Source organism: Canis lupus, chromosome 6, assembly GCF_003254725.2.
Source record: "Canis lupus dingo isolate Sandy chromosome 6, ASM325472v2, whole genome shotgun sequence".
NCBI classification, from domain to species: Eukaryota; Metazoa; Chordata; class Mammalia; order Carnivora; family Canidae; genus Canis; species Canis lupus.
The window spans coordinates 31,191,095-31,206,876 of record NC_064248.1 but is presented as its reverse complement, the minus strand read 5'-3'; the positions used below and the strand labels follow the sequence as shown (position 1 = coordinate 31,206,876).

The 15,782-nt window shown below is 55.6% G+C and overlaps 1 protein-coding gene across 1 annotated transcript in view; it reads right to left on the bottom strand.

The window, feature by feature from the left end:
* Positions 1–15,782, bottom strand: part of LOC112679053 (uncharacterized) — a 142,842-nt gene that overhangs the window by 112,681 nt on the left and 14,379 nt on the right. Inside the window, exons 8-14 of the mRNA XM_035718183.2 lie at positions 15,361–15,491; positions 9,580–9,683; positions 7,155–7,320; positions 4,426–4,611; positions 4,138–4,290; positions 2,534–2,678; positions 265–423 (exon numbers count right to left, since the gene is read on the bottom strand). Of these exons, the coding sequence (XP_035574076.2) occupies positions 265–423; positions 2,534–2,678; positions 4,138–4,290; positions 4,426–4,611; positions 7,155–7,320; positions 9,580–9,683; positions 15,361–15,491 (1,044 nt within the window). The remainder of the gene's footprint in view (positions 1–264; positions 424–2,533; positions 2,679–4,137; positions 4,291–4,425; positions 4,612–7,154; positions 7,321–9,579; positions 9,684–15,360; positions 15,492–15,782) is intronic.

Below are 15,782 nucleotides of genomic sequence, written 5' to 3'. Positions count from 1 at the left end.
TAGAACACTGTTTCCTTCTGGATGCTCTGTTTCATCCTGATAAAGGAGGTGACAGCTTCGGCTGGGTGCTAATCTCCTTGTAACACTGGGAAGAAAGTTCTCCAATTCACAGGCAGGCAATGGAATCGATGCTGATTTACATATGAACGGGTGACATTTGGGAAAAAGCATCTCTAATCCACGTGTCCTCAAGAGTTAGAGCTCCCAGGTCCCCAAGGCTTCCTGGCTCCAGAGCAAGACAGAGGCCACCTAGGAAGGCCATACCTGAGCGGAAGGTGACATCAGAATAGGATGAGTGTTTCCAGGTCTCTGGCTGGAACTCCTGGCTCAGGATGTCCTCAGGGAGGGCCTCCTGGAGAGCTCGCTTCAGAGGGTCATCAGTTTCCAGCAGCTGCATCAGGTGACTCCACACAAAGGAGCCCACTGGAGTCCAGTCATGGCCAGCAGGGAGGGGAGGGAAGAGGAGGTGGGGGACAGATGGATCTGGAGCTGGCACAGCCCGGAGAAAACAGCCCCCTGAGCCCTTCTCCTGAGTCCTGCTATTTCTACACACCAGGGGCTTCTCTGGAGCTTAGTTATCCACATTTTCTTCCAGAAACAGTGGCCCCAGCACTGACTTAATGGGACTTAGGAATCTAGCCTGTGCACAGCTTTCTGAGGTGCCTTCCTGAAGGGAAAAGAGGCACCATAGGGAAAGCTCTGGCTTCACAGACCCAAGTCTGAATCTCAGTTCCACCACTCAGGAGCTGTGTGACCTCTGGATGGTTACTCTACTTCTCTGAGGATTAGTTTCCTCATCTGTAAAATAAAATAGCAACCCATCTTCCAGGCCTGTTTGTGCAGACCAATCAAGACAAAGCCTGGACCCAAAGACCTGAGTATCTTTCAGGGTTGGGAAAATGGTGACATGCAATTCGTGAAGGGGACCCTCTCAGGCTCTCTGGAGGGGTAAAAAATCAAAAGAGAGCACTGACAGGAAAGAGTCCAATAAGGGATATTAGAGTCTAACTGGGAACCCCCAAACCTCTCAGGCTCTCAGGATGCCCAACAGAGAGATTCTAGAGCAACTCACCAAGGAACAAAGTGGAGTCTGTCTTTCGTTCCTATTGGGCAACACACAGGCCTGTTATACCCAGGGCCTCCATCGAGGCTGAGCCCTTTGGCTGGTTCCCTAGTGATGGGGCTTGGCTCAGTGGCCTGTTTGATGCAAAACAGCCCCCTCTCCTCCTATCTCACACACATCTCACTCCATCCCTGAAACAGCCAACAAACAGTTGCATCTTCAAGCAGTACCAATTCTTTAGAAGGTAATTCAGCAGCATCACTTTGACATGTGTACACCCTTTAAATTGGCTGTCTGTCCTCTGGGGAGATTATCCTATGGCTAGATTAGCACAAGGGCCCAAAGGCGGATATGCAGGGAAGTTCCTTCTTGCCGGTTGTTTCTCATAGCAAAAACCCAGAAATGACTGAAATGCCCATCAGTGGGGACTGGTAAAATGGATTATGGTACAAGGTCCTAGTAGCATATCATGCAGCAGTACATAAGGGTCCACATGCTCTGATGTGGAAAGAGCCCCCAGAAACATCAAAGACAAAAGCAAGGAGCACAATAGCAAGTGTAACATGATTCTGAGATGCTGTTGTTTAGGAGCTACATGGACAAGCTCGTCTACGCACTACAAGTTCAGTTGGGATGTACAAGAGAACTGTTCCCAGGGAATGCCCTCGGGAAATGGGACTTAAGGGCCAGGGGAAGAAGAAGGTGGGCTTTTATTTTCCACTTCTACTTTCCTGTCTGCTCTGAAACTTGCGTTTCTAAATGCAATGCGTATTCTAAACAGCCACACATGCAACACTTAAGATGCTCTCAATATCTGTGTGTATTAACTCATTTTATGCTCCCTGTATGAGGGAGGTGGTATTATCATCCCCATTTCACAGATATAGAAATAGAGGCTCAGAAAGGTTTAGCAACCTGTTCAAAGGCATGCATATTTCAACAAAGAAGTAGTTGAGCTGAGATTTGAACCCAGGCTGTCAGGCTCCAGACACTCAACTCACTGAGCATGGAAAAGATTTTTGAAAAATCAGTTGATCTTATTTTCTAAAGTTTTGCTTTTAAGTTCAGGAAAACTATGGCCAGAGGCCCCTGTTTAAAGGAAACTCCTTGACCCCAGAAGGGATCTGAGATTTGCAGATACTATCCTTCCTCTGTCTCTGGTCTCCCAGGTACTAGGTCAGGAAGTGACCAGAGCTACCAGGGAAGCCAGTGACATCCAGTCCTTTTTACAGATGAGGAAACGGAGGAACAGAGAGGAGAAGCAATTGGTCTGAGGTCATCCAACTGACATACACATGAGGTGGGGGGCACACAAGGCCACTTGTTCAGGTGGTATGGCAATAAACGGAGAACAGGAACGGGTTAGGAGAGTATCTAGGAGACAGAGCAAGAGCATGCTCCCAAACCCCTGCACCCACCAGGAAGCTCCGGGCCAGCCCCACACCCCTTCCTCCAGCTGCCACTGCTCACCCTGGGTGGACTGCTCGCTTGCCTGGGTGCGCCGCACCTGGGCAAACACCTCTTCACCAGGGCATCTCATCAGGGCCAGGTAGGCGTTGATGCGGATCTCAGCGTCCTCCTCCGGATTTTGGTAGAGACGGGAAAGCACAGATCGCTGGCTTGGGCAGAGAGAAGGCCATCATCTGGAGCCCATCCACCTCCACCTGCCTCTACCCTGGAGCATGACATCCCCCAAGCTGCTCTGGCTCCAGCAGATGGCCCTGCTGCCTTGTCCCAGCTCTCACAAAATTCCACCCCAGGAGGCCTCTCCAACCCTCTCACCTGTGGGCAGGTTATGGGAGACAGTAGGGTCACCGCTAAACCCATCCTCCCCCAGCCCCAGCCCAGAGGCTCACCAATCTCCACAGGTAACAACAGGTAAATAGATGGGTATGGCTGCATTCCAACACAACTTTATTTATAAAAACAGCTCGGTGCCTGACACACAGGAGGTATTCTCTAGAGGGCTTGGCTTGCCCTGGCCCCTTCCTAAACAAGCCACCTCCCTCCCCCTGTGACTTTCTCCCTCAGCACTTGCTGCTTTCCTTCATAGCACAGCCACCCACCCATCTACTCCTGCGGAGATATTTACTGAGCACCTACTATGTGCCCGGCACTGTGCTAGGTGACAGGAGCAAAACAAGCCCAGCTCCTGTCCACCTGAAGCTCACCTACTCGTGCCAGGAGACTGACAGCAAACAAGGTTAAGATGTGAAATATAGATCCCATTAGGTGGTAAATACTAAAAGAGGAAAGGATTATGTGGAAAAGCCCAGGGGGACCCCAGAGTGAAAGTGATTTTTAAACAAAAACCTGCAGAAGGTAAAGAAGTGAAGCCTGGGGATGCCCAGGGGAAGCACATCCCAGGAAGAGAGAATAGCATGTTCAAAGGGCCTGTGGCAAAAGTGGGCCTGGAGTGTTCGAGGAACTAGAGGCAGCCCAGTGTGGCTGGAGAGCCAGGGTGGGGTGAGGGAAGTAGGAGATGGAGCCACGAGGTGTTAAGTGGGCCCGTGGTCAGAGCACACGGGCCTGCTCTGTCACTCTAAGGACTTTGGCTTTGACCTACAGTCGTAGGGGAGCGACTAGTCCAGTGATCAGCAACCTTTTTTGGCAAAGGGACACATGGTAAATTTTTCTGGCTTTGTGAGCCATGCACTCTCCTGCCACTGCTCAGTTCTGCAGTTGTAGCAAGACAGCAGCCCCAGGCAACACATAAATGAGCGGGAGCAGCTGCATTCTAGCAAAGTGCTGTGTACAAAACAGCCAGCGAGGATGTGGCCTGTGGTCCAAAGCCTGCAAACCCCGGAACTAGAGCGTTTGCAGCACAGGACGGCTTCTATACGGTTTGCAACCATAGGCTTGTTTGTGCGTTTGGTCGCTAAGTAATGCCTCCCACCAGAGACAGGCTCCGCGACATCAGAGACCTGACACCTATTCACACGAGGGCCCAGTGCATAGTAGGAGCTCAGTATACCTATGATGAATGAATGAACAAAGAAGTGAATTAGCAAACGGTGGTTCGAGAGCCACGGCCACCCAATCGTAACCCCAGCGAATGACATGCAGGAGCTCACGTTTGCAGAGCAGGGGATCCTCCGGAAGGCCTGGATGGCCCCCAGGCGGACCTCAGGGGGGCAGCCCCTCTGAGACGCGCAGGTGCTCAGTGTGGGGCTGAGAGCTGTGGCCGCCAGGCCCGCGTTGCCAATCGCCTTCAGCACAAGCCGGAGCTGGAACGAGATGGCAAAAGGGCCTTCAGGCCTGGGGAGGGGGGTGCTCAGCCCACCCACCCACGCAGCAGTGGGCTCCCCTGCATGGCTCGGGCCCCACCATGGGGCTGCACCTGGGATGCCGCTCATCCTCACCTGGTCAGCGTCCGAGGGCTCCTGGAAGGTGCAGTTGGCACCCAAGGCCTGTCCCAGGGTCCTCACGAGGGAGCCGACACCAGGCAGCTGTCCACAGGGCCCGTCCAGGGAGGCACAGAGGTTGTGCACCAGGGCCGAGATACCAAGGAAGGCGGTGGGGCTGGCCCCCGAGGTGTGCAGGAGCGGCTGGGGACAGAAACCGGCCCCCACCTGAGCCACCTGAGCCACCCTTCAGAGGCTTTGCCATGTACAGATGGGCCTGCACCCTGGTGCACACAGATTCCTAAAAAATCCAGAGGCCTGGGCTGGGCCCCCCAACCTGAGAGTCTGTAGGAACCGGTGTGTGGTGGGATCTGTCCACCGGGCACTCTCGAAAGCACCCAGGCGGCCCTCTCTGTGTATCCAGGAGGGAGGACTGTGCCATTGGGCTGACACGTGACAAGCGCAGGACAACTGATGATGTCTGAAAACAGTCTGGGCTGTCACAACGGAGAAACAGACCTGCTGGCATCCAGCAGGCCAAGACCAGGGACACTGCTGACGGCACTCTAATAACACAGGACAGCCCCAGGTGTCAACAGCGCCAAGGATGAGAACCCCCGGGGCTCACCAGTTTGGAGGAGCAAGGTGGGGGTGGTGAGGTCCTCTGAGCAGAACACGGCAGAGTGGCCAGAGGTGTTGGAGTAAATGGTTAGCAACCACTCCCCCCGCCACCCACCCGGGGGGAAACAAAAGTCCTCACGGGTAACATTTGCCAAGTTCTGTGGTGCAAATGCTCCCACACAGTGCTCGCCACTCGCTCGCTGCAGGAAGAGCCCCCCTGAGCGGGGAGTGGCTGTCATGTGGCAGGTGCACGTCCACCGTAAAATAAGCCCAAGGGCAGGGATGCGGCGCCGCAGCAGAATTAGGCAGTAGGTCTCGATCAGGGCTTTTAATGTTATTTCTCTACCTGCAGGCTTAGATAATCTTTCATAATAGCTGTGTTCTATGGCCAGCTCCAAAACGGCCTGAAAAGTCAACTCTCCTTACACCTGCCCCGCCTTCGGGCACATGCTGGGGTCCGCTGGGTCTGTCCCTGAGGAGCAGGAGACCCCGGCCCTCCTCTGGGGGCCAGACTGCACTCCCCATCCGGCTCAGGTGGCAGTGGCAGCAGCAGCTGGGCCCAGGCTGAGTCAGATCAGGGGCCCACCCCAGGTGCTCGTGCTCGACAGGGCGCCGCCCCGATCCTCAGCCACCCCTACACCAGGGTGCAGGAGCCTTCTCCTCTTCCACTCCCCACCCCTTCCAGGCTGCAAAAAAGCAACCTGCATTGCCAGCACTTGCCCGGCACATACCTGGCACACGCCTGGCACACCCCCAGCACTCATGCATCCTTGTGGACTGGACAAGAGAACGAGCGAACCAGTCCAGACAGGTGCAAGCCCTGGTCTGGAGGGCAAGTGAGGCAGGTGAAGGAGATCCTGGCCTCTGTGAGCCGAGGGACCCCACTGGCTCTGCTCACCCCGTCTCCCTGACATAGTCACAGCAGCAATACCAGCCCCGTGCATGTCACTTGGCACACATCCCAACAACGCATGAATCCACAGAGTCTCCCTATGTGTTACCCCTACCACATAGATGGAGAAACGAGGCACAGAAATTCAAGTGGTTGGCTGAAGGTCAAAGGGGCAGAGCTGGGATTGAATCTGGGAGTCTAGAACGGGAGTCTGCACACTTAGTCACCTCTCTTGTACAGAACAAACAAAGGGGGGGGGCAGGGAGGGAGGGCCGGTCTCCAGGAGACTGAGCCTGCCAGCCCTGACTCAGCCCTGAGAGTCCCGGAGAGGCTAGCATTGCAGGTAGCCAGAGTGTCACCTGCCAGGCCATGAAGCGTGGGCAATGCCCCTGGCGACCCAGCCCAGGCCCCGCCTGCTGAGCCGAGCCAACCACACAGCCAACCCCAGAGTCAGGGGTCAGGGGTCAGGGGTGAGCGCTCCCTACCCTCTGCCTGCCCAGAGAGTGAGCCCCAGCCTGACCAACACAAGAGACCCAAAGATCCTGCTGGCGAGGCAGGGGTCTCTGCTGCTCCCGGGGACCCTGGCTGGCCCATCACCGGCGTGCTCACCCCTGTTCCCTGCGATGTCCTCTGAATCCCCACCCGCTGCCAGCCTGGCACAGCAGGGTGAGGAGCAACAAGTGATGGTGCCCCCAGAGCGAGTGAGGACACAGCCCGTGGAGGAGGAGGGAGCACCCGCCTCTCCCCAGGCGAGCTGCCCGGCCTCTGTGGACCTCAGTTTCCTGCAACACGGATGCCCTCAAAGCCCCTCGGTCCCAGAGGCAGGCTCACGGTTACCCAGGACCGCTGGGTTGTTAGAAACCCTTGGCCCACCGTCACACACGGTTCTTGGCCTCAAGACTCGGTAGACGTATTTGTTTCCGATAATGGGAACAGCTCTCACTTACGAGGCTCAGACTCGGTGCCAGACCCCAGGAGAATCGGTTTGCACACATCCTCCTGCATCTTACCACCAGCCCAGGAGGGAGGCACCGGTTCCCTTCCCGTCAATCAGATCAGAAAACGGGCCCAGAGAGGTTAGGTCACTTGCTCAGAATCACACTGCTGAGACTCGAACCCAAGACCTCTCTGTGCTGGTGCAAAGCCCCGATCAAAGCAGGTCACCCCCGGTGTGCAATCAGCAGCCAAGTGGGGAAGGGATGACAGGGGCCCAGGTGGGGAGCGGGGGGCTCACCAGCAGCATGTGGACCATGGCATCCGTGGGCTGCGGGATGAAGGCCAGCGACCAGAGCCAGGCTTCCGTCTGGTCCACCTCCACCTCCCCGGACACGATGAGGTCCTTCATGAGGCCCACACAGGGCTCGGTGCCACAGGAGGGCAGGGCGTCCACCAGCGGCTGCCTGAGGTGGAGGGACACCGAGGGACGTCACAGAGGCGGCCCGCATGTCCTGAGCACCTTCCAGGCCTCACCTGGAGGCCGACTCAGGTCATCCCGGGGACGCCAGGAGGCTCCAGGCAGCACGACGGGCACGTGTCCAACATCACACGCCTCAGAAGGGGCTGGGCCTGGGACCCGGGCAGCCTGGCTTTTAGGGTCCACGGGGACAACGGCAGCCCAGTCCAAACCCTGCCAGGTCCGCCCGCCCAGGAAACCCGCAGCTTCGGGCAACACGAGCCCTGTCCACTGTTCTGCTAAAACCTGCCACGGTCATGAAGGAGGGGCAAGGACCCCGGCACCGAACCAGAACCACCCACTGGCAGGTTGCTGCTTGTGCCCTCAGCCCCAGGTCAACATCAGGCCTCTGCTTTTCTTTTCTTTTTCAAGATTCCAGAAAGGTTCAGAAGCTCAGAAGACATTCTCAACCTTTATACAACAGTAGCTCTGAGTGGGGACAGAACCGAACGGGAGGTGGGTTCCCGGGTCACAGCAGAAACGAGAGGCGCCATGAACCAGCAGGGTGCACAGCTGTGGGTGCACGGGGCCACCCCCACCCTGGTGAGGGATACCCGTGACTGCAGATGGTCAGACCCCCACCCCGACCCACATACACACCCTCTGCCCATAAACAGTCTCTGGCCTCAGCTTGCTCATCTGGGGAATGGGAATGCCGATGTACAAGCCCCCTCACCCCCAACATGCCCGAGAGTCCTTGGAAACACAGAGGTCACTTCCTCTCAGCAGCATCCTACCCGTTCTTTCCACCCCTCACCCTCGCACCTCCTCTTTTCCCTATAGTTTTGGGCCCTGGGGACCTCGGTCTGGCCAGAAGCAGAGGCGGCAGCAGGGGCAAGAGAACTCGAAGAGCATGTGTCTTCTCAGAAAGTCCTGGGCTTGGGATGAGCCTCCCCACCTCCCTGACTCCCAACATCTATTTGGACAGCGGAGACACGGGCTTGTAGGAAAGCTTAGGGTAGCAGGTGGGGTATGTCCCCGGGAAACAGGCAATTCCCTCTGAAGACTCCAGGCCCTTTTCTACAGGAGACATAATTAAACTGTGCCTAAGTCAAACATCACATATTTAAGCCCAGAGGTACTGGATGGAGAAGCAGAGACCACTGGGGTTCAAATCCCAACTCTGCTGTGTGACTTTGGGCCAGTTTCCTAACTGCTCTGTGCTTTGACTTCCTGCCACAAATGTAAAGTAGGAACATGATAAAGCCACCTACCCCACGAGGTCCTTGTGGGGGTTAAACCGGGGAATACAGGGGCGCCTGGGTGGCTCAGTCGGTTAAGCATCTGACTTCTGATTTCAGCTCAGGTCCTGATCTCAGGGTTGTGAGATCAAGTCCCATGTCGGGCTCCATGCTCAGCGTGGAACCTGCTTGAGGTTCTCGCCCTCTGCCCCTCCCCCTCCCCATGCACTGTCTGTCTGTCTCTCTCTAATAATCAGTCTTTAAAAAATAAAAGTAAAAGAGAGGGTTTCAGAAGATGATGAAGCATCTTAGCCATTAGGTTTTGCAGTCAGTCAATTAGACATTTGGTAATGCTGATTTTGCACTCCTTTTTTTTTTTTTTTTTTTTTTCCTTTCGTATTTTGGAGCTGATAACTTTTTGGAGACCTTTTCAGGAGCCTTTGAGAAAGTCACGCCTCCGGATCTCTCAGGGTCCTGAAGAGCGGCTAGATTTTGGGAAGGAACCGCAAGCTTCCCCTCTGCACAGCCCTGAGCTCACGAAGCTCCTTGGAGACACCCCCTAACCCCCCGGCTCCCCGGTGGACCCCGGGGTCTCTATATACACCCCCCCTTGCTGGCCCCACATCAGCAGCATCCAGGTGGTGGGATCCCAGCCTGGCCGACACCCCCACCTATGGTTAGAGGGGTACCCAAGGCACATTGGAATGCTAATTCCAGCTCTCCACAAGAGGGTCCCAGTCAGGGAGGGAACAATGCCTGTATTTATACTGCGGGGCCTTTCAGCTTTAGTCCCAAGAGGGCTCGGTCCGTGGGAACCTCCGAGCTCCCCGCTTAATCACCTTCTTGGCAGCCATCCCCAGACTGAAAGACAAGTCAATATCCCAGGGATGAGAGGAGATGCGATATCACCATCCACCCCTCAGTGGGGACCTGGGACACTGTCAAGACCACCCAGCCCCACCAGGACCGCCAACCAGCTCCTGGTCCCCTCCCCACCTCCCACGTCCCTGCAGGAAGGTCCTTACCAGTTGTCCCGGCATTTAAAGGAAGATTGTCGCCACAGGGCCAACAGCTCATCTGGGGAGAGGCCCTGGAGCTCAGACACCAGTGTCAGGAACAGTTCTGCAGCCTGGGAATCAGAGGGAGTCAGCATGAGAGACTAGGCAACCTGGGGGGGGGGGGGGGGGTAGCGGGGGGACCCCAGGGTTATCTCAGCCATTTCCCTGCCTTCAGACAGGACTGCAAACAGAATGCATTAGCATTTTCCACTTAAGGTAGCTCTTTTTTTTAAAGTTATCTATCTATCTATCTCTCTATCTATCTATCTATGACACAGAGGCAGAGACCCAGGCAGAGGGAGAAGCAGGCTCCCTGCGGGGAGCCCAATGTGGGACTCGGTCCCAGGGCTCCAGGGTCACACCCTGAGCCAAAGGCAGAGGCTCAACCACTGAGCCACCCAGGCGCCCCTCCACCTAAGGTATCCTAAGACCCGACGAAATGAGGCCATGTAGCTGGACTTCTCTCCACGGAATCCCTGGCACACAGTCCACCCCCTTTTTAAATTCTTTATCAAGTATTCATTGAGCACCAACTACGTGCTAGGCTCTGTGCTCGGAGCCAGACAGGATACCTGCACTTGTGGGCTTTACACTCTAGTAAAAGCTCAGTAAGTGTTCACGTGGCCACGACCTAGATATTACAGGGGTCTTAGCATATTTCATACAGTTAGTGAGGTGACCATCTTTTTTGTCATTTTTAATGCGCAAATAGGTAAATGAGAGAAAAAAGAAAAAAGTAAATGTTCTTCAGAAGTATGAGCAGTGATGGCTAATAATGGGTGGTTTGCAGGCTCCGAGCCTTGTCTGTAGGCCTGACCAGCACAGCCTCTGAGTGTCCAAATATGCACAAGGACATGAAGGACTGTATTCAAGAGCACGCACTCCTTAGGCTTCAGCAGATACTTGGTTTGGTCCTGGCTCCCTGCTGGCAGCCCCCACGCTGCCCCCAGGCTTGGGCCAAGGCCAGGACTGGGCCTCACACCCACACCTGGCTGACCAGGGGTCCTCTGGTGCTGGGAGCACCCTGCCTACCCTTGGGCTACCCTTGGCCTGCTGTTACTTCTTCACACAGGGCCCACAGGCCAGGCCCCTGTGTTTGGGGGCGGGGGTGGGGGTGACTGCCACTGTCATGACTGGTCCCAACTGCCATGAGCCATAAAGACGCTCTGTCACCCCAGCTTGGGGCAGCCATCCCGGGGCCCCTCCATTCCAGGATTGCTGCTTGCCTTCTGGATGGGCTCAGATCTGTTTCCCTCCACCTGGGGGCTGCCTTTCCCCAGCAACACCCACAATTCTCTGGGCCTAGACACGCACACTTTTGAGCCCCCCAGCAAGTATGCACGCTGCTGTGCCTGGCCGAGCATCATCCCCCCTGGGGAAGGCCAGTGTCCACCCTGGAGCACTTTTCCTCCTCCGGGGAGGCCTCCAGCCCCAAGCATTGGGCATCAGGACTAGCTTTCCAGAGCCAGGCACAGCAGGATGGATCTCGGCAGGTCATCCCGGTTCCCCCTCCAGCAGGGAGAGAAGCGAGAAGCCTACCCGCTAATAACAAGAACACAGTAACAGCACCACCAGCACCAGCACCCACCACTTCGTACGGAGCCCCTACTGTATGCAGGCACCATCCTAGGCCGTGTGCCTGCATCATCCCATCTGACTGTCGTGATGCCCTACGGGGAGCAGCTATCACCAGCCCCACTTAACAGAGAAGATTCGAGACACTCTGAGCGCTTAAGTCCGGTGCCCATGGCCTCAGCACTCCTAAGTGGCAGAGTCAGGAGATGAACCCAGGCCACTTAGCTCCTAAACCCACACTCTTAACCAGTGTCCTCCGGGCCAGTGGGCTGGGGGAAGGATGGGGAGAATGACAAAACAAACAAAAACAAAAACCAAAAAAATGCAAGAATAAGGAAAGCCTGCTGTAGCATCTTCTGGTTTCCTTGGTGCCGATTCTCGCACTGCGGCCTCTCCTGCTGCCCCTGCGCTGGCCCTGGACACGGGCTTGGGAAGAGCAGCGTGACGGCTCCAGAGCATGTGCTATTTCCACATGTGGTGAAGTGACAGCAGGTGCAAAGGACCTGGAGGTCACGGGCAAACAACGGCCTTGAGTACTCATTACTTTTATTTCTAACATGACTTCTTTCTTTCTTTTTTTTTTTTTTTTTAAGATTTTATATATTTATTCATGAGAGAGAGAGAGAGAGGCAGAGACACAGGCAGAGGGAGGAGCAGGCTCCATGTAGGGAGCCCAACATGGGACTCGAACCCAGGTCTCCAGGATCACACCCCAGGCCAAAGGTGGCTCTAAACCGCTGAGCCACCGGGGCTGCCCTAACACAACTTATTTTTGACCCACCCGTGAATAATGACTGTGTTTAACAACCAGCCCGCAGGATTCCTGCTATCAGCCCTGATGCACCACAGTCTGTCTAAACGGTCTCTCCAAACCTTGGCTGTACACAGTCGGCACTTAATAAAGGCCAATAACTCGGGCTTCCAATGCTTAGGAGGCCGGATGGTAACCACGAGCGGTGCCCTCTCCCTGGCATCCTCTCTGGAGGGAGGTGACCCCTACCCCATCCCCGATTGATGCTCCTGGCTACACGGCCTGCTGCCCCCCACAACGAAGCTCCGGGGCCTCTCCGCGGGAGGGTCAGGCTGGGGAATTTGCTCTCTATTGAACACGGAGTCCCCGGTTTTGTTTCCAGACTGAAAAACCAATCTTGTCTCCTGCCCAGCAACAATGGGGACGGGCAAGGGCATTCCAAGCTCAAGCCCCGGAGGTCGGTCCCCCGGGCAACCAGGCGGGTCCCCTCAGCCCTGGGGGGGACGGTGGCAAAGAGCTCTTGGTGTGCAATGAGGCATCCCTGAAAAAGGCCCTCAGCAACCACCCCCAGCCCGGGGGGACCTTCCCAGTGGGAACAACTGACTTCCTTTCTCGAGCTGTAAATCCAGAACAGCCGTTCTGTGGCCTCTGCGGCCTGCCTGCCAGTCTCAGGGAGGGGATGCCTCGCCCTGAGCCCCCTCTGCCAGGGAAAATGCCCGGTCAGGGGGTCAGAGGGTGCTCTGGGGCCAGAGGAGAGGAAGTGGGCCTGTCCTGTGGCTTCCCAGAGCACCACGAGGTTCGGCAGCACAACAGCTGGCACGTAGGCCACAAGGCGGCCCTTCTCAAAGGGGGTGACCGTGCTCCCCGGGGAGACACCAGGCAACACCTGGACACACTTTGGGTTGTCACCACCAGGGAAGGGGTGACGCTGGCATCTGGTGGGTAGAGGCCAGGGGTGCTGCTCAACAGCCTGCAAGGCACAGGATGGCCCCAGCCATACAGGATGATCTGGTCCAAGCTGACAGTAGCACCCAGGTAAGAACCTGTGGGGCCAGGGTTGACAGCTGGCCCGGTGACTTATCAGCTGGTGGCCTGGAGCACCACCTAGGGAGGCAGATGGCCCTTCTTTTTGGGCTGTTCTGACTCCCAGGAAACCCCCAGTGGGGGAGACCCACTCATCAACAAGCTGGGAGCCTGCCTCCCAGCTCGCAAAACAGTGAAAAGCCAGCTGCAGTGTATCTCTGCTATATACCCAGAGGTACACAAACTATATCACGTGTGTGTGGGTGTTCAAGACACACCCAGTATACACACACACGTATACACATGTATTTCTTCAATACATTCTACTATATACTTAATATGTAGCCAATAAATACAATCAATAGATAGTGTCTCTATATACTCAAAATACTATAAAAATATGTATTTTCTCAGTGTCTGTCTGAATCTGACCCTGCCCTCCCCACCTCCCACTGCCACCCCAGACCACCCTACCTCATGTCCCATCGCATTACTGCAGGAGCCCCCTGAGCTGGGCTCCCAGCATCCCACCTGCCCTCAGTCTGTTCTCCAGCCTTGGCCAGAGCACCAGTGTTAAGATGTCCATCAGATCGTGACCTCCGTTCTCTGCACAACACCCTCCAAGGCTCCCCACTACCCCAAGGAAAAATGATCTGTGTGCTCCTCCAAGGGGCTGACCTGGTCCCCCTCTGGCCCTCGGCACCAGGCCCCAGCCACACCGCCCCCCTCCCCACCCTGCTGCTCAGACTAACTCCCCCAGCAGCAGGTCCTGCCCTGGAGTATCTGCGCTGTTGCCCTCCCTCCACCACCACCACATCCTGCCACTCCTTCACACCTCTCCTGAAGGTCACCTCCCCAGGGAGGCCTCCTGGACCATCCATCATTTAAAATTGCACCCCACTCCAGAGCTTCCTTGGTCCCCTACTTCTGTCCCTGCCCTACTTGTCCCTCCAGGGCCCAGGACACTGGTTTATAGGTGTTTGTGGGTCCCGACTCAAACACCCCAGGCACCCCTGAAGCTGAGCAAGACACAGGGACCTAGGTCATCTCAGCCCAGCCCCCAGGGATGGAGGCAAATTAACCCCCACCTAATGCCTCTGGCCCACTCTAAGCTCCTGAACAAATGCTTCACCTCACAAAGGCACAGCACCCAGGGGGGCCCTTGGTGCAAAGAATTCCAGCCTAAGGGCGCTCCTGGATCTGAGGGCAATGGCTGGATGGGCACAGCCTCACAACATCCTCCTGCATCCTGACTTTATATGAGAAACTCCAAGACCCCCAAAGCTGTGCCCTCAGATGCCTGTTCCCAGCCCACACCTGCCAGGTCAGAATACCAAGGCTTGGAGTCTGGGCATCTGTATATCCCAGAAGCCCCCACACCTAAATGATGCCAGGAAAGCTGAGCTTTGGGAAGCAAGGGGTGCCTGGAACACTTGGCACCATGCCTACAACTGGAGACGGTGCCCAGCTCTGCACATCCCCTAAACAACCTATTTCTGTTCCCCAAATCCCGGGTCCTGTGTAAGCAGCCAGTGAGGCGGGTATTATCCAGAATAAACAAACAAGTATAGTGTGAACCCTCCCAGGCTGTTACGGGATCAGAGGCAAAACACCCCATTGTGCTCTTCTCAGCACACAGGCGCTGGGGCCTGAATCAGAAAACCCCCCGCATCTCTCATGCCTTCCCGGAGAGGCCCTGGCTCGCACGCTAAGTCAGGAGCAACACCGAGACAGGGCAGAAATAGTGGCTGCACTGAACATCTCCAAAATCACTGGTGGTGGCCCCCAGAGCTGTGAAAGGCAGGGCTGGTGGGACAAAGATCACTGTGTGCCTAGAATGTTCTGGAAATCACCCTGACCATGAGACCCTGCAGGAGCCGGTCCCACTGGTCCTCACTGTCAGGCTCCAGTGAGGCTGGGCAGCGTGCTCCCCAGACACATCCCCAGGGCTCAGACTCTGGACTCTGGTCCTTTCTAAGCTCTTTTCAGAGCTTTCCCCTAGATTTTAAAGCGACCACGCCAGGTCTCAACTCCAGTATCTTCCGCTTTAGACTCCCAGTTCCAAAGTGGTCACTAAGCCACCTGGCTACCATGTTCAGAAAGCTAGCCTGAGGGCTCAACAGGACTGTTTGTCTATAGACAGATGAAAGAAAGGCCTCATCTTTGCTCATACCCCACCTATATGGGGGTACAAGGCTTCACACACACCAGCTAGATCTCTTCCCCTTCTTTTGCAACCAGGCACAGCCTTGTAGTGCACAACCTGTGCAACTGTACATAGTAGCGCTGATCCTGAACATGTAGGAGGGTAGACCATAAAGGATTTAGAAAAAAAAAAAAAAAAAGGTGTTCCAGGGATCCAGGCCAGATTCTAGCCTAGGGCTGGAGAAAGCACTTACCTCAAAACTCGTGGTCTGAGCCAGGCACAGCATCCTCACCAATGTGGCCGCTGTGACTACTGTAGCCTGAGACTGTGTTTCCTCCCATTCGTACAACAGGCTGCTTGGAGTCACATCTCCATCATCTGGATCTGATATGGGAAGCGCTAGTTGGGGATGACCATATGGGGGAATGCCAGCATGAGAAGATGTTCCCCTGAGGGCCACCCTCAGCCCTACCAATGCTTCCTTCTGCATGCTCCTGACAAGGGGTGTGGCGGGGTGGGGACATGCACAAGGAAAATCATGGCAGTGTTGTTGCTACCAGCAAAAGATGGGAAACAACTTTTATACCCATCTGTGGGGGACAGTCAAATAGGCTAACTCCAAAGCCCTCTGGGGACTGACAGAGAAAACATGAAATCAAAGATTATTCAGAAATA